The 20,817-nt window shown below is 40.3% G+C and overlaps 1 protein-coding gene across 4 annotated transcripts in view; it reads right to left on the bottom strand.

Moving 5' to 3' along the window:
* snx25 (sorting nexin 25) overlaps nucleotides 1-20,817 on the bottom strand; it is a 277,191-nt gene that overhangs the window by 88,102 nt on the left and 168,272 nt on the right. For all 4 annotated transcript variants that reach the window (XM_073048142.1, XM_073048141.1, XM_073048143.1 and 1 more), the window contains exons 8-10: nucleotides 17,452-17,636; nucleotides 5,439-5,570; nucleotides 1,855-2,130 (exon numbers count right to left, since the gene is read on the bottom strand). In XM_073048142.1, the coding sequence (XP_072904243.1) occupies nucleotides 1,855-2,130; nucleotides 5,439-5,570; nucleotides 17,452-17,636 (593 nt within the window). The remainder of the gene's footprint in view (nucleotides 1-1,854; nucleotides 2,131-5,438; nucleotides 5,571-17,451; nucleotides 17,637-20,817) is intronic.

Genomic DNA, 20,817 nt, shown 5'->3' with positions numbered 1-20,817 from the left:
CTGAAGCAAAGTGCTCATTAAGTACCTCTGCTATCTCCTCCAGCTCCATACACACTTCTCCACTGTCACACTCACACTGTGGTAACATTGTCCTTTTAACACATTTGTACACACCGTACCTGTCACTTTCCAACTGTTACACCATACAAGTCCATACTGGCTTAACTTTCACTTCTGACGGCCTGGGATATGTTACTTAGGCTTGACCTGCAAAATGCAAACATCATTCGATATTTCACTCTTCCTCTTCCTTCTTGAGTACATCAGCATCCCTGTATTTTGTGATGGCAGATGCAAAGTATCCATTATGATTGTTGTCATCGCCATAAATTCCCCAGACTGTTCTCTTTTTAGTTGTTGATAGGCCTTATTCTTTCATTAACTATCCTCTTGTAATTTACGTATTTGGAAAACACATTTGGACTTTCAGTCGTCTTACTTTTCACACCTGCTCTTTAATTTACCAATTCCCCATTCAAGTTCACTTCTCTACTTTTTGGGGCCTCCTACTGCTTTTAGCTACTGGTGCCTCACTTAAGCTTCACACCCTTTCTTACTCTCTGTAGAAGAGTCTACAGTTATCAGTCTTAGTCTTTAACTATTAAGAACATATTTACTATGAACCCTTTTGAACCCCCTTAGCAGTAGTTTCCAGGTCCCAGCATGGTAAAAATTGGCCCTGCCCTATTATATCTTTGTTCTTTTTCATATCTATGCCAAAACAGCACAATTATAATCATTGCCATGAAAATATTCCTCTTTGATACACATTCAATTAGCTTTAGCTCCAAAGATTAAATTCATATTTGCACCCTTCTTGTTGGACTGGCTTAAAAATAAGTAACATCTGACGATTTTCCATTCTGTTTGCTCTGGCTTCCAAACGATCCATTTCAACTGGAGCCATTAACTAGTTCTCATTGGTGTGAGAATCGCCAGCTGCCACCCTACTAATTAGTCATGTTGTTACCAAACCAAGAGTCAGTCTTGGCTTTGTGAGATCCTGCAGTCCGAATGTTCTCTGCAACGTCTCTCGCGAAGACTGTAGTGTGCTCTGGATATTGATTGATATTCTAGGGCCCTCAGGACCGCAATACAACTGAATGCTTGATGCATTGTAGAATAATTTTTGTAGAAATTCACAGAGACAGCCTGTGAAGAGTCTTGAATAAACTGTAAACACAAGTGATTCTGTAGATGCTGGAAATCTAGAGTAATATACAGAAAATGCTGAAGGAACTCAGCATGTCAAGCAGCAGCTATGGAGAGAGAATGAACAATCAATGTTTCGGTTGAGATCCTGTCTTGATGAAGGGTCTCGGCCCAAAATGACAACTGTTTATTCCTCTCCATTGTTGCTGCTTGACCTGCTGAGTTCCTCCAGAATTTTATACTTGAATAAACTGTGTTGAGTTGGATAGTCTATAGTAGACTTTATTAGTTAAGAATCTGTTAAGCACACAAATGTCACACAGTCAGCACATCCTGATACTATACTCAAACACCATCATCACTTTCCCAAAGAAACACAACAATGTTGCTTATCAAACCTCTGGGTTTCTTTTTTGCCCAGTTTAAAGCTTGCAGAAACTTGGATCTTTTCCCTCCAGCAGACAAACATCAAAGTAAAAAGAACAAACAGTCTTTTCACATCAGACAGTCTCAGAGGCAAAAGCAAAATACTGCAAGTGCAAGAGATCTGAAATTAAAACAAAATATCTAAAAGGTCAAGAATCATTTATGGGGAGAAAAACAGTTAATAATTCATTAGTGACTCATCATCAGGGTTCCTCGGCACCTGAGTACCTCCATAATTCTGTTGACTTTGTAAAGTTTGATGAAAGCTGGTCTTACCACATCATCGCGGTTGTTGGGGCTGGATTGTAAAGTGCTCTTTTCTTCTTCTTTTCTAACAAGTCTTTCATACAAGTCACTTACAAGGAATGACGGATAATACCGCTCTTGAAGAGTCTCATAAACATTGCTCTGAATTTTATTGAAGACGTCAGTTCCCTTGTTGCCCACTAGGCTTTGCTGGATTTCTTTATAAAGTGCCTTCTCCACTGGAATTTCACGGCTTTCCACAAAATAGTTCTGGTAGATTTCTCCAACGAGTTGAGGTATTTCAGTCTGAATAAATAAAAGCAGAATAAAGCAGTTAAAATTTGTTATAGATCTGTGCATTGGTCTTTGTATAATGTTCTCCTTTCCCTAAGAGCACAACTTAAAAAGAAGTGTCCACAGTAATCCCGGCCTCTTACATATTATTCACACAGCAGACTGTTTCAAGGCAGCTTCTATCTTCAGTAAACCCATAAGAACACTGGCCAATAACAAGAAAATATAACTCCAGCAACCCAGGTTTAATCTTAATCTCTGATTCCGCCTGTATGACATGTTCATATCCCACCCCACTTGACCACACAGGTTTCCCCTGCTGTCCAGTTTCCACCCACATGCCAAAGGTGAGCTGGTTGGTAGGTTGACTGGCCACTGTAAACTATCTCTAGCAGAGGTGGGAGGCAGGAAATGAGATTGGATGGGCACGTAAGAAAGAGGTTACAGGGAAGTAATTGAGGGATTGGGTTAGCTCTCAAAGCTGGACCTCTTTCTACATTTTAAATAACACATTTCATGACCAATGTCAGTGACAATAAATCTGATTCTGATTTTGAGAAAATAATGAGAAGAATATGCTTTGGACTGCAACAATGTCTGTTAAGGTTCTAGAGATAGAGCCCTTGTGTAAATTTTATACACACACAATATATATATAGTATATATACATATACATACACACACACATCTATATATAGTATATATACATATACATACACACACACATCTATATATATATAGGATTCCAGTTAATTGGGGCACATTGGCACCAGTATATTTAGGCCCAATTTTGTGGCTGCACCTATTAGCAGAAGTTTCATGGAAATAGTTAAAAAGGAATTTATAAAAAGTAAAACTGAGTAACAAATTATGCATTTAAATGAAACACAGAACAAATTAGAACACTACAAATAAAAACTGCAGAAGTTGTAAACTCAGCTAGCTCCAACTTGGGCCTCCCCAGTATGCAGGACACCTTCAAAAGGTGATGCCTCAAAGAGAAAGCATTCTTCTTTAAGGAACCCCATCACCCAGGGCATGCCTGCTTCTCATTGATAGCATCAAGGAATTGGTGCAGGAGCCTGAAGACACACACTCAACATTTCAGGAGCAGCTTCTTCTCCACCATCAGAATTCTGAATGGACAATGGACCCATGAAAAACCCTTAGTACTTTTCCCCTCACTTTATCCACTACTTATTTAATTTTCATTTTTATATATAATTCTTATTATACTTACACTTATTTTTATAATTATGTATTGCAATGTACTGCTGCCGTAATGCAACAAGTTTCATGACATATGCTACTGCTAGTAAACCTGATATCAATACTACCTGCAGTACTATAAAACTGTGCATGAGCTCCTAATACTTATCAATAGAGGAATTCATCCATGTTGTGTTCTTTTGAATGTAAATGAACAAAATTAGCACAGACACCTAGTGTGATTGGCTGCCTGTTGACGATTAAATCCTCCAAATCTTCATTTTCATTGTAATGTCCAAGATGATTCTCGATGGCTTCAAATTCCTTGTAATTTCTAACTTGTTGAAGTAGTGAAATCATTTCATTTTCACTCCCAGCTGTTCCTGACATCTCCAAGCCTCCATGCTTGATATTGCAGTGAGCAAAACAGTTCTGAATTGTCTTCCTACTTACTTCTCGCCAACTATCAGTGACAAAAATGGCTGCTTTTTGAACGCAAACACGTGCAACTGATGTTATTTTAAAACTGTTTGTTCCAAGCATGGTTTAGGTATCTAGTGGCTACACAAGTGCATGTGGCTGACACTAGTCAGAACTGTTCAGCAACTGTTCCTGCCCCAATTAAGCAGCATGGTGTCCCAATGAAACAAAATGAATCCTGAAGCTTCTCTTGATTCATTTTTGTTCTTTAAGAGTTGTCCCAAGTAAGTGCCTGCCCAAAATAACTGACGGCCTTAACTGGAATCCACTGTACTTTATATGAGGTGTACATTCCACTGAGACTATAGTAAAAAAGAGGTAAAGGTACAAACTTTGACTCAGACAACAATATCCATTTTTTGTTCCTTTAGTGCAACAAAAAAATTCAAGGGACAGTAAAATTCTTGTAATACAACACCTTTGGGACTTTTGGTCCCAGACTAGCAGATTTTCTTGATCATTGCTTATTACTCCTATACATAACCAGACACATTTCCATTAGAGCAACACACAAAAAATGCTGAAGGAACTTTCTGAGTTCCAGCATCTGCAGACTTCAAGTTTACACTCCAAGTAGCCCTGTCTTACATGTTACACAGTAGAATAACAGATCACCCAGTCAAGCACTACATACCCCAGTTCTGGTTGCAAACCTACCTACACCGTTTGACCCCTAGTATTCCAGAACCCAATCCTACCTTCAGCCTCACAGCTGGCCCACAGTATGGACTTCAGCCCTGGATACACTCCAGACCCCCTGGTTCTGGCAACCCACACCACTTACAGTCTAGCTCACATTCTGTACTAATGAATGAGCCAGATGCCAGACCATATGGATTTCCAAACAACTGGAGACGAAGTCATAGACTGCTGATTATCAGAGTACAGTTCTACTGTACTTCACAGAAGTTCAATTATTGAAAGACAGACAGCAAACCAAAGGAGGACGTATTAGTAGAAACTACCAAAATTTTGGCTTCAGACATGAGTTTTAAAAGAGGGAAAGGAAGTTCACCAGTGTGACTGGGGAAGACTTAAGTGAAATTTGGAGAGGGATACCTGCACCTGGTAAGAGAAGAATCCGGTGCATAAATTAATGGAAACCTTAGACAGATTTAACAGAGGGGTGCAGAATAACAGAAACTTCAAACATTACAAAAATAAGTTTAGATTGTATGTATGTATTTAAACAAAGTATTGCACATACATTGGTGAGCTGCAATTGCAATCACCATTACTGGATAAAGTACCATTTCTGGGAAACAGATTTTAAAACTGGATAAACACTTAACGGTACACTATTTAATTAGGGAGTAAGGTAAACCCAGAAATGGAAATGAGGTGTTGAATTTGTAAACACCTGGCCCATGTGTCACTTAATATTTAACATGCAGGGTTACTATTGGCTAAGAAGACTCCTTGATGTTGGATCATCCATCGCATCAGAACCTTTCAAACATGAGCAAACTGAGGACCAGCTTTGCAAATAAGATTTTGGATTTACTCCAGTTCCAGTTCACTGCTTTGTTCTGAGGTACTGATAAAAAAAAACATTTCTCTCTCCACAGATGCTGCCAGACCTAATAAGTATTTCAAGCATTTTCTGTCTTAAATGAAAAAAATCATGATACCTTGTTTGCAGTTTTCAAGTATTCAACTGACTCCCAGAAGCTGATGAGAGCCCGCTTATCCATCCTTTCCATGTACGCACGGAAATGTTCCCTGTAGGATGGGTTGGACAAGATTTCTTCAAGCTGAAGAATCTGTAAGGCAACACAATATTGTTGCATTAAGCAAAACTTCATCTACTGACAAATTGCAACTTAAAAATGTTCATTTTAGAAACAGAAAAACTACTTATATTAATTTAACACTGCATCAGTTTAGTCAGATTGAGCTTGCAGATAATAATGACTGTATGCTTCTACAGAAGCTGCACAACATATCACCTTTAGAATCTCAGAATGCTGCAAAATTCTTTGCAGCTAATTAAGTAATCTGAAGTACAATCAATGGTAAAATGTATTGTTTTATAAAGAAATAATTTTCTCGGGAATTCTCTACAATGAAATCCCAAAGAGAGGATGTTTCTAATGGTCCAAAGCATCAGCAAATGGTAAATACATTTTAGTCTGTCTGCCTGCTTTACGCAGTATTTGTAGATTGATCGATCTATCAATTTATTTATTTATTCATTCATTTACTTAGAGGTGCAGCGCTGTAACAGGCCTTCCTAGTCCGAAGAAACTGTGGCACCCAATTACAGCCAAGTGAACAAATGACCAACGAACCCATATGTTTTTGGAATATGGGAGCACCCAGAGGAAACCATGGGGATCAAGAGGAGAACGTACAAACACCTCACAGACAGCAGCAGAAATTAACCCATGTCACCCAGATCCTGAAATTCCAGCATCAGTAAATGATGATGTCTCCTTGTATGGTAACAAAACATTTACAAATGGATTGCCAAGATCGGAGAACAACTCAACCCAACCATCAATCACCTGAGCTACACACTTTCTGAGTCTTTTCCAGTAATAATTTAGATATTCTTCTACTTTAATCTGGATTCCTGAAGCAGAGAATCAAGGGGAAAAAATAAGGAAATTAATTTGCCAGCCTTTTAGACTGACCATTTTGTTAGTTTTGTTTATAGTGAAACCAGAAAACTAGAATTAGCATAGATCCATAATGGAAAATATGAAGTTACAAGAGCTAAAATGAAAATTGTGTGTTTATAGTTCTGTTTTAAGCTATATTTGCTTTAGGCTTAAACCCCTGTAGAACTCCATTTCATGTCTTAGAGAGTCAATTATGCCAAACACAATATCCCATACACAGTATAATAATGACTTAAGCATTTCTAATTGAGCACACAACTTGAATTTATTATGAGCGATTTTCTAAACCATGCCGCCACTGTGCATATCTTTATGTACAGAGTGGGACTACAAATCTTGAGATTTAAACTCTAAGCTATGAAAAAGCCTGAATAAAAGGAACAGAATATGATCGTTTCTTCATGCAAGGCTCCCAAGGGAAAATAAAGTAAGGGACATGAAAAACATTAATAATCCAGTCACAGCAAGAAACAAATTACATTGACACTAATTCCTACTTCTGAATAATCCATTCTTAATATAAGCAAACAAAAACAATATGCTGTGGATGCTGAGTATCTGGAAAAAAAAACAAGGGTCTGCTGGTAACATTTAGCAGGTCACACAGCAACTGTGGAGATGGAGTTAGTGTTAACACTTCAGGCTGACGACCAGTTACCAAATCATATCAACAGTCATAAACCAAAAAGGCCATTGTTTTTCACAGTATAAATGTAGCCTGGCCTTCTGAAATTTCATTACGGTAATTGTTTTAAAAAGTTGCCAATTCATTTGTGAATAGAGTTAAACCTTTGATTTCATTTGGAGACATGTATCATGTATGACTGTGGATCAGTGTATGACTGTGGAACTGTGCATCGAGCAGTTTCAAACTCCCGGGAGTGCATATATCGCAAAAAACTCTCATGAGCCCAGAACACATCAAACACAGTTAGGAAAGCCCACTGACACCTCTACTTTCTAAGGAGGCTGAAGAAAGCTGGACTATGTACATCTGTACTACATCATTCTACATATGTCCTGCACCTTCTTCATTTCCCCCAGAAATACACGCCATTGCTGCTCTGCTGACATCCCTGCCAGCAGATCCTTCCAATTTACTTTGGCCAACTCCTCTTTCATACCACTGTAATTTCCCTTACTCCACTGAAATACTGCTTTCTCCCTATCAAATTTCAAGTTGAACTCAATCATATTGTGATTACCAGTTCCTAAGGGTTCTTTTACCATAAGCTCCCTAACTGCCTCCAGTTCATTACATAACACCCAATCCAGTATACCTGATCCCCTAGTAGGCTCAACGACAACCTGCTCTAAAAACTATCTCTTAGGCATTCAACAAACTCACTCCCTTGAGATCTGTTACCAATCTGATTTTCCCAATTGACCTGCATGTTAAAATCTCCCACGACTATCATAACATTGCCCTTTTAACACGCCTTTTCTATTTTCTGTTGTAATCTGTGGTCCACCTCCCATCCACTGCAAGGGTTCTTTTACCCTTGCAGTTTCTTAACTCAACCCACAAGGATTCAACATCTTCCAATCCTATGTCACATCTTTCTACTGATTTGATACCATTCTTTACCAGCAGAGCCACGACTCCCGCTCTGCCTACCTTCCTATCTGTTCGATACAATGAGTAACCTTAGACTTTCTGCTCTCAACTCCCAACTGCTCCTAATCCTTCAGCCATGATTCAGTGATGACCACAACATCATAACTGCCAATCTGTAATAGTGCAACAAGATCATCCACCTTATTTCTTACACTCCGCGCATTGAGACACAACACCATGAGTACCGAAGGGAACACCTTCTTCCCTTCAAGCTCAGTCATTTAATACAACCATGGTTGCTCCTCGATGTCATGCCTATACTTCTGCTGTTGGAGTCACAGTAGACAAGGGTTAAAGAAAACATCCAGGCAAAGATGATGGTGTAGTCAAACCCAGACAAAGGAAGACCTTTGAAGACAGACAGTCAGAGCCAACCTTGCCTATTGCAGATGGATAGGCTGGGGTGACGTCAGCAGTGTGTACTCGAGCCAGACAGTCAGGCCTGGTACAGAGAACTGAAACAACCAACGGCTATTAGTCAACTGGCAACCAATCCCAGGCTGACTTTCATTAATTAATCCTTGTTCCAAAAAACATCTTGAATGTTTGTTAGGTAAGCTATTTAAATAGTTGTGCTTTGGGATGCACAGTCAAGTTTTGAGTTTGAGATTTTGTAGTTTGTGATTTTACTGAATAAATAAGTATTTTGAGTTCCAGCTTTGTCCTGTCTCCTGGCTTCAGGTCTCATCATTAGTTATGGGTGAGCAAACACTGCAAATTGGTAACAAAGTGCTGTATTATATCGACATGGCAATTTCAGCAGGAGACTTGCGTGCAATTCTACAACAGCAGCAAGTTAAATTTGAAATGACCCAGCTGAAGTTAATCAAAACCTTGACCAGCAGGTTATCGAAGAGTACAGTGATCTCAATGTCAAACACTAAACAGAACTTGTGTGAATCAGTTGTTGCATCCATTATTATCTTCCAGTTTGATGTCGCTTTGGGAATTACATTTGAATCATTGTTTAAACATTATGAAGATATATTATGGGTTGAGTTTGCCAGTAAATCAAATCAAATCCATAGAAAGAGGTAACAGAGACTTGTAAGATGTAGAATTGTTGTGGTTAGAGTTAAGGAAATGCAAGGATAAAAAGACCTTGATGGGATTTACATACAGGCCTCCGAGCAGTAGCCAGGATGTGGGTTACAAATTACAGTGGGAAATAGAAAAGTTACAATAGTCATGGGGATTTCAATATGCAGGTAGATTGTGTTACGAACCCCGTAACTGGGTTACTTACCAGCAAAGATAGAGGCGTCCGTTGGAGTCTGATGATACTATTTTTAACAGTATTTATTAGTAAAAATACACAAAAATAATATCAATGCAAATATACAGATAATATACGTCGTCAATACTAAACCTAAAAGTGCGGGTATAATAATAATCAATAAGAAACAAGCTCTATCGTTGTCTAGGGGATAATGAATTGTCCGATGGAAATATAAAGTTCGCTTTAGTTCACACAGGCTGCAGCCGTTTGTTCGTCGCTGTGGTGTAATTGTTGGAGAGAGAGAGAGAGAGAAAGAGAAAAACTTGCCGACTTTCCTTGGTACGGTCTTGATCTGTATCCGTCCTTTAGCTAGACCGTTCCGTGATGAGCCCGCCACCCAGGCAAGGGAGGACGCACACAAGCTCCCACTGGCTTTCGCTATAAAACGCTGTCACTGGATTTCTAGCGTTTCTCCTGGTGCGTCTAAAGGGGTTGTTCCCCAGACCCTCTTTTATCCTCACTCACGGGGTCTCAGATGTCAATCAGGTTGGGATGATGCAATCCCTCAACCAGACCACTCTGGTTGTCCCCTGAGGGGTTTCAATGAATAGTACAGTACTCAATACACAATTCCTTCTCCAAGAGACAATGGCAGTAATCAGGTGGTTCCGTTCCGCTTATGTCAGGAGACATTCCACCTGGTTGTGTATTCTGTGTGTCTCTCTCTCTCATTTCCTGGGTCTCAGACCCGAAATAATAGCGATCTTGCGATTCTCAAAAAGGAGGGGGCGACTTTGTACCCTTCGGCCCCTCAGAGTTGCTCCACCTTCGTAACAATTGGAAAAATCAGATTGGTGCTGATTTTGAATTCAAAGAGAGAAAATTTGTAGAATGCCCTATGGGATGGATTTTTAGAGCAGCTTGTTGTGGAGCCCACTCGGGGAAAGGCTATTCTGGATTGGGTGTTTTGTAATGAACCACATTTGATTAGTGAGCTTAAGGTAAAGGAATCCTTAGGAAACAATAATTACAAGATAACAGAATTCACCCTGCAATTTGAGAGGGAGAAGTAAAAGTCAAATGTGTCATTATTACAGTGGAGTAAAGGGAATTACAGAGGCATAGGAGAGCAGCTGGCCAATCTTGATTGGTAGGGGACACTGCAGTGATGATGGCAGAGCAGCAATAGATGGAACTTTTGGGAGACCGCTTCTTGTTACATGCAATGTTTTGGATGGCTGAACTGATGGCTTTATGGCCAAGTTTGTAGATGATACAATGGAGGGGCAAGTAATGTTGAGGAAGCAGGGAGGCTACAGAAGGACATACACAAATCAGGAATATGGGTAAAGAAGTGGCAGATGGAATACAGTGTCAGGAAGTATATGGTCATGCACTTTGGTAGAAGGATCAAAAGTGTAAGCTATTTTCTAAATGGAGAGGAAGTTGAAAGATCAGAGGTGCAAAGGGACCTGTGAGTCCTTGTGCAGGATTCCTGAAAGGCTAACTTGCGGATTGAGCTGGTAGTGAGGAAAGCAAATGCAATGTTGGCATTCAGTTTGAGAGGACTAGAATATAAAAGAAAGGATGTAATGCTGAGGCTTTATAAGGCACTGGTGAGTATTGTGAACAGTTTTGGGCCCCTTATGTAAGAAAGGATGTGCTGAATTGAAGAGGGTTCAAAGGAGGCTCATGTAAATAATTCTGGGAATAAAAGGCTCATCATATGAGGAGTTTTGATGGTTCTGGATCCGTACTTGTTGGAATTTAGAAAAATAGAAGGGGGGGGATCTCATTGAAACTTATTGAATGTTGAAATTTATCATAGATAAGCACGATATTGCCCAGATCCCAAAAATATAGCTGCTGTCTTAAAGATGTCTTCATCATCAGATGTCAGCACTTTACAGTCATTTTTGGGCATGATCAGTCATTATTCAGCATTTCACCTAGCGATGCACCAGCTGAGGGAGCCACTCAATGCTCTGCTCAACAAGGGTGATACACATAAATGGTCCAAACAATGCCAAGAGGCATTTCATCAAGTGAAGAATATTCTGTCATCTTACTTTCTCTTGACACATTTCGACCCAGAGTTGCCAATCGCTGTCGCAAAGGATTCATTCAACTATGGGGTAGATGCTGACAAATCCCATATCCTCCCCGATGGTGCTGAAAAAGCTGTCATGCATGCAGCCAGACCGACCGCAACAGAAAGGAACTCTAGACAAATTGAGAAGGAAGCCCTGGGAATCATCTTTGCTGTGAAGAAATTCCACAAGATGCTTTATGGCAAATACTTCACTCTCCGTACTGACATAAACCACTGTTGTCAATCTCTGGGTCTAAGAAAGGCATCTTCCTTGTCCATAGTCACTTCTAAAATCAAGAAGGGAAGGAGCACTGGCCGAGGGTCTCAAGACATTTTTGCTGACGTATCGAATTACACCACATCCAACCCTTGAGGGGAAGTCACCACGTGAAGCGATTTTGGGAAGAAAACTGCAGAGTGTTGGCTGCAACGCTGCCACAGCATCCAATGTCCAAGACAGCAGACGGTCAGGTGCACAAAGGCAGCCAAACAGGCCTTGGCCGAGGGTGAAGTATTTCAAGCCCAGATCTGCACTGTGGGTCATACAGTATTGCAATGGGCAAGACCCCTGGGTACCAGGTCAGATTAGCGAACAAGTGGGGAAGGTACTCTACAAAGTTATAGATGGACATTGCTGGCATCGCCACATCAACCAGTTGTGACCACGTGCTCCTGAAGGCACAACAAGTTCGTTGGGCAGATCAGTAAACACAGAGCTGGATCATCATCTCCTCCTGGAAAGGTTTAATTTACCTGACGGAACCAACCAACCACCAGCAGCAGTGCAGACACAAGCAACACGCGACATGAAAGGACAGTCTGCAGCCACTAAGAAGGACTGATCGCCACCATAAGCCAGTTGTTTCAATCCAAGTCCATCTCCAATTCAGATCCTGCAGGTAATCATCTTCAAGAGGGATGCATTACAATGAGCTGAAACAGCCAATCCCAGGCTGACTTTCACTAATGGATCATTGGTATACCATTTAAATAGTCGTGCCTTAGGATGTACAGTCAATTTTTAGTGAGGTCGAGACTTTGCAGATGTGTGGCTTTACTGAATAAAGGTGTACTTCAAGATCTTGTTTTGTCCTATCTCCTGGCTTTGGGTCTCATCAGTAGTTGTAAGCGAATTATAGAACAAGGCCTCTACAGTGAAACTTTTAAAAACATAATGCCCCTTTACACAATACAGTACAATACAATACAGGAGACAGATGAGATAGAAATAATGGAAGGATGTGAAATGCACCCAACAACTAAGGGACAATTGCTTTACTAACTTCAAAATTTCAACAGGGGACAGCTTGAAGTTTCAATTGACTTTTAACACATCTGTTGTGAATGGTGATTAATCTTGCAAGTATGGAATTCAAACATATACAATTTACCAAATGGACAATATCCATAGTTGATAAGCCAATTCAGTGTGTGTTAAAAAAAAAGTTCCGACCTGGCTTAAGAAAAATGTAGGTGATAGGGGTCCATGTTGTTCTCTTTGTGCACAAGTAAAATAAAAAGAACGAGTGAGTTGTAAGAGTGTTATGTGTGTTTTGGGCCCAGTTATTTAGTATTTTTAATATTATTGATGCCGATGACCCTGCCATCCCTCCATACCACTTAATGCCTTTATGTCTAGAAATTTGCTGTCTTCTCCTTAAATACATTTGGCCTTCTGTGACAAAGAATCCACAGGTTCACCAATTGCATCTGTTAAGAACCTTCTCCTTGTTTCAATCTTAAATACCTTACACTGTAATTTGAGATTGTGACCCCAGGTACAGACATTCCCCAGCTCAGGAAAACATCCCTTATACATCCTCACGTCCAGCCCATCTAACTCCAAAGAACATTCATATAGTTTCAGAAGACATCTTCTTTCATTCTTCTGCAATCTAGTAAATATATGCGCCTAGTCAACCCAATATTTCTTCATATGACAATTCCAGCACCCAAGGAATCAAAATGGTGAATCTTCTTCTCCCTCTCGCAAATATATTGTATACTTTCTTAGGAAGGAGACAGGAAATTCCAGGCAAGAAGCAGGAGTTTCTTCTTTTGTAATAAAGGCCAAGATATAATTTGCATTCGGACACTACGTTGATTGGTCTTATCTCAAGCAATAATGAGGTGGCCTACAGGGAAGAAGTCATCTCTCTGACACAGTGGTGTCAAGAAAACAACCTCTCCCTCAATGTCGCAAAAACAAAGGAGCTGGTTGTGGATTACAGGACGAATGGAGACGGGCTAACCCCATTGACATCAATGGATCCGCGGTTGAGAGGGTAAACAGCTTCAAGTTCCTTGGCATCCACATCACCAAGGACCTCACGTGGTCTGTCCATACCAGCTGTGTGGTGAAAAAGGCACCAAAGTGCCTCTTTCACCTCAGACGGTTGAGGAAGTTTGGTATGGGCTCCAATATCCTAAGAACTTTCTACAGGGGCACAATTGAAAGCATCCTGACTGGCTGCATCACTGCCTGGTATGGAAACTGTACCACCATTAATCACAGTACTCTGCAGAGAGTGGTGCGGACAGCCCAGCACATCTGCAGATGTGAACTTCCCATGATTCAGGACATTTACAAGGACAAGTGTGTAAAAAGGGCCCATAGGATCATTGGGGACCCAAGCCATCCCAACCACAATCTATTCCAGCTGCTACCATCCTGGAAGTAAAGTGGTACCACAGCATAAAAGCCAGGACCAACAGGCTCCGAGACAGCTTCTTCCACCAGGCCATCAAACTGATGAGCTCACACTGATTTGAGTGCACTCTATATTATATGGACTGTTCTATTTATTATAAATTACTATGATTGCACATTGAGATGGAAACATAACAAAGATTTTAACTCCCCATGTATGTGAAGGATGTAAGAAATAAAGTCAATTCAATTCAATCTGTATATTTGCAGCACACAGAAAGGCTGGAGGAACTCAGCAGGCCAGGCAGCATCTATGGAAAAGAGTACAGTCAACATTTTGGGCTGAGACCCTCCATCTGTACTGGAGATAAAAAGGATGAGGAGTCAGTTAGAAGGTGGGGTGGGAGGAGAAGGAACACTGGGTGAAGCCGGTATTGGGGTGGGGTGAAGTAAAGAGATGGAAAGTTGATTGGTGAAAGAGATAAATGCTGGAGAAGGGAGACAGCCCTATATCTCTTTCACCAATCAACTTCCCAGCTCTTTACTTCACACCTCCCCTTCCCAATTTCACCTTGCGTTTCTCCCTCCCCACTTCTAATTCTGACTCTTCATTCTTTCTCCCCCTCCAGTCCAGATGAAGGTTCTCAGTCCAAAATGTTGACTATACTCTTTTCCATAGGTGTTACCTGGCCTGCTGAGTTCCTCCAGCATTTTGCGTATATTGCTCGGATTTCCAGCATCTGCAGATTTTCTTTTGTTTGTGATTGGACTTAAAGAAGGTGGTGTTTCTCCCGATAGCTTTTTATCAGTTGTCCATTGCTATTCACAACTAGATGCAGAGCCTTGATCTGATCTATTGGTAGCAAGATTATATAGCTGCTTAGTGGCTTACTGCTTATTCTATTCATAAGGCATTAATTCTTGGTGTTATTTCTTATAAGCTCAAGTATTGTGACTGATATGTCAGGTGATCTATTTTAATACTTCTGAAAGAGTATGGCCCCTCATACCAGATGGACTTGATCTAAACCTACACTATTTGTCAAGGTGGAGAGGCCGCACCGTACAATGGTACACATAAAATGCAGAACACTGCAGATGCTAGAAATCTGAAATAAGAACATTCTGGAATTTACTCAGAGGGTTAAGTAACACCTTTGTAAGGAAAAGAAGACAATCTTTCAAGTCAATGAAGCATTATCAATATACACTCTGCTTCATTCTCCTCAGATGTTACAATGGAATGCAGCCTCACTGTGACAACAGAACTTCTTTTTTAGAAGGAACATGAACAGGTTGTTACACCCAAACTGGCTACTGCCCAAATCATCTTACACAGGTAGCTTCACTAAGATCCCTTCTACTATATGATATCTTTGTTCGAATATCCTCGGGTAAGTCAGTGATATCATTTCTAAATTATGTGAGGTCAAGAGTCAATTAGGTTATCTTGATATTTATAAGCAACGTCTATGGGTTCACATGGAAATATCTGTATTTTGCTGAAAATCAAATGAATCATAGACTTTTCAGATGAAAAGGTGGCACCTCAGAAATGATCTCACTGTGACAGATAATAAAAGGAAGAAAATAATGTGAAATACTACTTTTGGGGTGTAATTTAATATCTCAATACATGTAAAATGCTAAATACATATTTATATAATTTCATGCTAAAAGGTATCCAATACCGATATAAAAATCTGAAAAACATATTTCAGCAAGAATGTCATTGACTTACCTGGGGATATTGGAACAAAGTTATCATAGAGTAGAAGGAATCTTAGTGTTGCTACCTGTGTAAGATGATTTGGGCAGTGGCCATTTTATGTGGAGCAACCAGTTCATGTTTCTTCTAAAAGATCTGCATACAAATGGCCTCAAATATACAAGCCATAAACTTCCTGTGAAGTGCTCACTAATAATTTCCCAATTCTGCCCCAATATTGAATTCCACATGGAGTCCAGTGTTGAAGGACCAATTTCCTATCGTTCCCTCAGGAATTTGTTCTCTTACCCTGTTTAATTAATACTCCACAATTTCATTACCTTAATGGAGAAAATTCTAGGAAAGATGGCTAAGTATTAGGAAATTTACATTTTATTTGGTATTAATTGAGTTCACCTTTTTTTGCATTGAGTATTTTGAAGTGTTTTCATTTTTTTTATATTTCATATTGAGCAAAGTTTTACATGGTGTTTTTATGCTGAATGTTTCTGAATGCCAGATACAGTTCAGCTTTGACACCTGGTAAACTTATGGAAATGGGTTGGTCAAAATCTTCTTCAGCTGTTCAGTAATTAGAGTAGTTTAAACCCACAATATGACGTAATTTAGACCATAAGACCAAAACGTAGGAGCAGAATTAGGCCATTAAGCCCATTGAGTCTGCTCTGCCATTCCATCACAGCTGATTTATTTTTCCCTATCAACCCCATTCTCCTGCCTTCTTCCCTGTAATCTTTGATGCCATTACTAATCAAGAACCTATCAACCTCTGTTTTAAGTACGCCCAAAGACCTGGCCTCCACAATCTTCTATTGCAATGAATTTCACAGATTTACCAACCTTTGGCTAAAGAAATGCCTCCTCACCTCTGTTCTAAAGGGACGCTCTCCTTTTCTCAGGCTGTACCCTCTGATCCTAGCCTCTTCCACTATAGGAAACATCCTCTCCAAATCTACTATCTAGGCCTGTCAATATTCAATAGGTTTCAATGAGATGCCCGCTCATTTGTCTAAACTCCACTGAGTACAGACCTAGATTGTGATTTCTGGGATCATTCTCATAAACTTCCTCTGGGCCAGCACTGAAGAGGGTTCACAGAAGGCTCATGAGAATATATATAACTAAATCACAACACTCCAATGTCTTACAATGCACAGATGATAGTGTGCAAGGCATCACTGACCAAGTGAAGTGGCTTTAATAAAGAAACTACCACTTGAAGATTTGATCAAGATAATTGGAGACTTAACATGTAGGTGTGCACTTCATGTTTGTTAAGCCAGAAAATTAAAGGCCATCAATAGTTTTACACCACAACAAACTGAACTCAGTGTTGTATTCCAACAGCAGTCTCATCACTAAACTATGTCACAAAAGAAATTTAATATCCATTACAGACGAGTGGTTGAGCTTTGCCTTCGCCTGTGTAATGAATGGATAATTACTAACAATATTTTCATCAACAGAAAAAATGAACACATCGAACACCAGCAGAATAAACTGCTGCATTCAGCACTTCAAAACAGTCAAAAAACCCCATTCTCTGCACTTCATAGCATTTTAAGGCTCAGTTCAGTTTCAACAGCTGAACACTACTCAAAACACTGGAACGTCTCAATGATCCAACCTTTGCATTTAGTTTGCTCTAGCTACTTCTTTTCACCCTACTTCACTGCAGCATCAACAATAAAGTTATTATATCAAAACTTTACCTTTTGATTTGGAGGTGCATCAGTCTCATCACCATCCTCTTGCTGACCATACACTGGACCCCCGAGGAGCTTTAACCGTTTCTCACACTGCTTCTTGGCAACGGTGAGCTGGTTGATGTACCTTTTCATATTGCGAGCACGCAGCAGATCTGCCTTCATGGCAGCAGATTCTTTCCCTTTGCTATCTATGTTGGACATTGAAAAGGAGAAATATGGTGACTGGGGTGATCCATATGAAAAAAATATCACTCATCACAATCAGTTTAAACAAGACTTTTTGAAACAATGAACTGCAAAAGCTTCCATATCCTTTTCCTGCTTCAAATCATTATGCAAGTACAAAGCATATGGTCATGGAGAGATATGGCACGGACTGACAGTCAACTACACAATCCTGATGAGGAGTCTTGGGCCAAAATTTCAACTGCTCATTCCCCTCCATAGATGCTGCCTTACCTGCTGAGTTCCTCCAGCATTTTGTGTGTGTTGCTCACAACCACATATTTATATTGATTCTACAATAACCTTAATTATTATTGTTCCTACATTGTCATCAACCATGCCCAGATTCTACCACACACCTGCACCAGAGGGGCAAGCTGCAGTGAGTGAACAATTAATGAATGACCCCTACGGTCTGTTATCATTTTACTGCAGTGACAAAAGATGAAAACTTTTCTTGATTCATCTCCCTTCAATGTCAACCTCAGCCTTGTGCCTTTCACTCTTGGAATATAACCAAAGAACACTCGCCCTTGCCCAGCATTTCCAAATGTACTTCAAACACTAGTATAACACAGACTTGTTTTTTCAACATCTGCTTGTTGCCATGGCAATAACAGAGTCACATTATTCATGCTTATGCTAGTTTTGAAGGACGAAGGGTAGCAGTCACATCGCATGACCTTTTTTTTAAATTATAGAACATGAATTTAAACAAAGAGTGAAATTGTAGTTGTTCATTATTTTATTAATTGAATCTAAATTCTATGGTAACATTGAACAAACAGGTTGTCCAATTATCATGTTGTCATTTCAAGTTGTTTATTGTCATTTAACTATGTACATGTATACCGTCAAACGAGACAATGCAGGGTGTAAAGCGCTGTAGTACACATAACACACATGTAACACAGAATAACATAGGAAAGCAAGAATTAAATTTACAGATGAATTACACAATAAACAAAGTGCATAAACTGAATATTGTAGGGTATAGTACAAATTATCAGGTGACTCTTCAAATACAATGTGCCAGGTAATTCAGAAACCAAATGCCCTGAGGGAAGAAGCTGTGTCCCATCATGACCGTTCTTGTCTTTATGCATCGGAGCCTCCTGCCTGATGGTAGAATGTCAAAGAGGATGCTGGATGGATGGGTGGGATCCTTAATAATAGTAAGGGCCCTGCATATGCATCACTCCTGTTAAATGTCCCTGATGGTTGGTACAGAGACCCCTATGATACTCTCGGCCATTCTCACAGTCCTTTGTAGGGCCTTTTGGTCCAATGCTCAGCTGCTCCCATACCAGCTGGGGATGCAACTTGTCAGGACACTATCAATGGTGCTCCTGTAAAGTTCAGTTGGGGGGGGGGGGTGAACCTCACTTGCCTCAGTCTCCTCAGGAAGTGGAGGCACTGCTATGCCTTCTTATTCAGGGAGGTCCATGATGTGAATTCCCAGGTAGCTGGTGTAATTAACTCTCTCTATGGAGGAGCAATGTATGCTCAGAGGGGGATGGTTCATCTGCACCTTAGTAAAGTCCACAATCATTTCCTTGGTCTAGGTGTCCTGGTAGAATGATTTGGGCGTCCTGGCAGACACATCACTATCAACAATCAGACAATGCACAGAAGTGATTTGGAAGGCTAATAGAATGTTGGCTATATAGTGCACTCAGTGGAGTTTAAGTCTAGAGACGTTCTTCTTAAGAACACAGAACATAGAAATCTACAGCACATTACAGGCCGTTTGGCTCATTATGTTGTGCCGACCATGTAACCTACTCTAGAAACTGCCTAGAATTTCACTAGCGCATAGCCCTCTATTCTTCTAAGCTCCATGTACCCATCTAAGAGGCTCTTAAAAGACGCTATTGTATCCACTTCCACTACCGCTGTCATCAGTGCATTCCACACACCCACCACTCTGTGTAAAAAACTTACCCCTGAGGTCCTGTCAGTACCTATTTCCAAACACCTTTAAACCCTGCCCCCTCACGTTAGCCATTTCACCCCTGGAAAAAAGCTTCCGGCTATCCACGCAATCAATCCCCTTCACCATCTTATACACCTCTATCAGGTCACCTCTCAACCTCCGTCGCTCCAAGGAGAAAAGGCCAAGTTCACTCAACTTATTCTCATAAGGTATGCCCTCCAATCCAAGCAACATCCTTGTAAATCTCCTCTGCACCCTTTCTATGGTTTCCACATCGTTCTTGTAGTAAGGCGACCATTAACTCACAGCTCTTGAACTCACTCCCACGGTTGACGAATGCAAGCTGTATAATATGCTTGTGAGGCCACACCTTGAGTACTGTGAACAATTTTGGTCTCCATATTTTCTGAGGGATGTGAAGGCACTGGAGATTGAGTTTCTCATACAAATGGAGGGTGAAACAGTTTGACTGAAAACCAGTGTATTATGCCTAAACAATGAGACTACAATGGGATGAGGGAGGTTTTGGCCAGCGTAGACCCGGAACACAGGTTACATGGTGTGACAGTTGAGGAACAGTGGAAGACCTTCAAAGAGATTTTTCACAGTGCTCAACAACAGTATTCCAGTTAAGAGCAAGGACAGTAAGGGTGGGGAGAGCCAGCCTTGGATAACTAAGGAAAGAAAAGAAGGCATCAAATTAAAAGCTCATGCATATGAAGTCGCCAAGAGTAGTGAGAAACCACAAGATCGGGAAAACTTTAAAAAGCAACTAAGTAACACTAAGTGAACAATAAAGAAAGGGAAGCTAAATTATGAAAATAAACTAGCACAAAATGTAAAAACCGATAAGTAAAAGTTTTTATAATTATATAAAGTGGAAAAGGTCCCTTGGAGGACGAGAAGGGGGAATTGATATTGGGTAATGAAGAAATGGCAAAGGCTTTGAATAACCATTTTGTGTCGGTCTTCACAGTGGAGGACACATCTAACATGCCAAAAAGACGTTATGGATGTGATGGGAGGCAAGGACCTCAATACAATAGCTATCACTGAAGAGGTAGTGCTGACCAAACTTGTGGGCCTGAAGATATTGGTAAGTTCCCTGGTCCTGATGGAATGCATCCCAGGGTACTGAAAGAAATGGCAGAAGAGGTTTTGGTTATAATTTACCAAAATTCTCTGGACTCTGGGCAGATTGGAAGATG

This window comes from Hemitrygon akajei, chromosome 6, assembly GCF_048418815.1.
Source record: "Hemitrygon akajei chromosome 6, sHemAka1.3, whole genome shotgun sequence".
Classification (NCBI taxonomy): domain Eukaryota; kingdom Metazoa; phylum Chordata; class Chondrichthyes; order Myliobatiformes; family Dasyatidae; genus Hemitrygon; species Hemitrygon akajei.
Note: the sequence above shows the minus strand (reverse complement) of the source record. Positions and strands in the feature narration are given on the sequence as shown.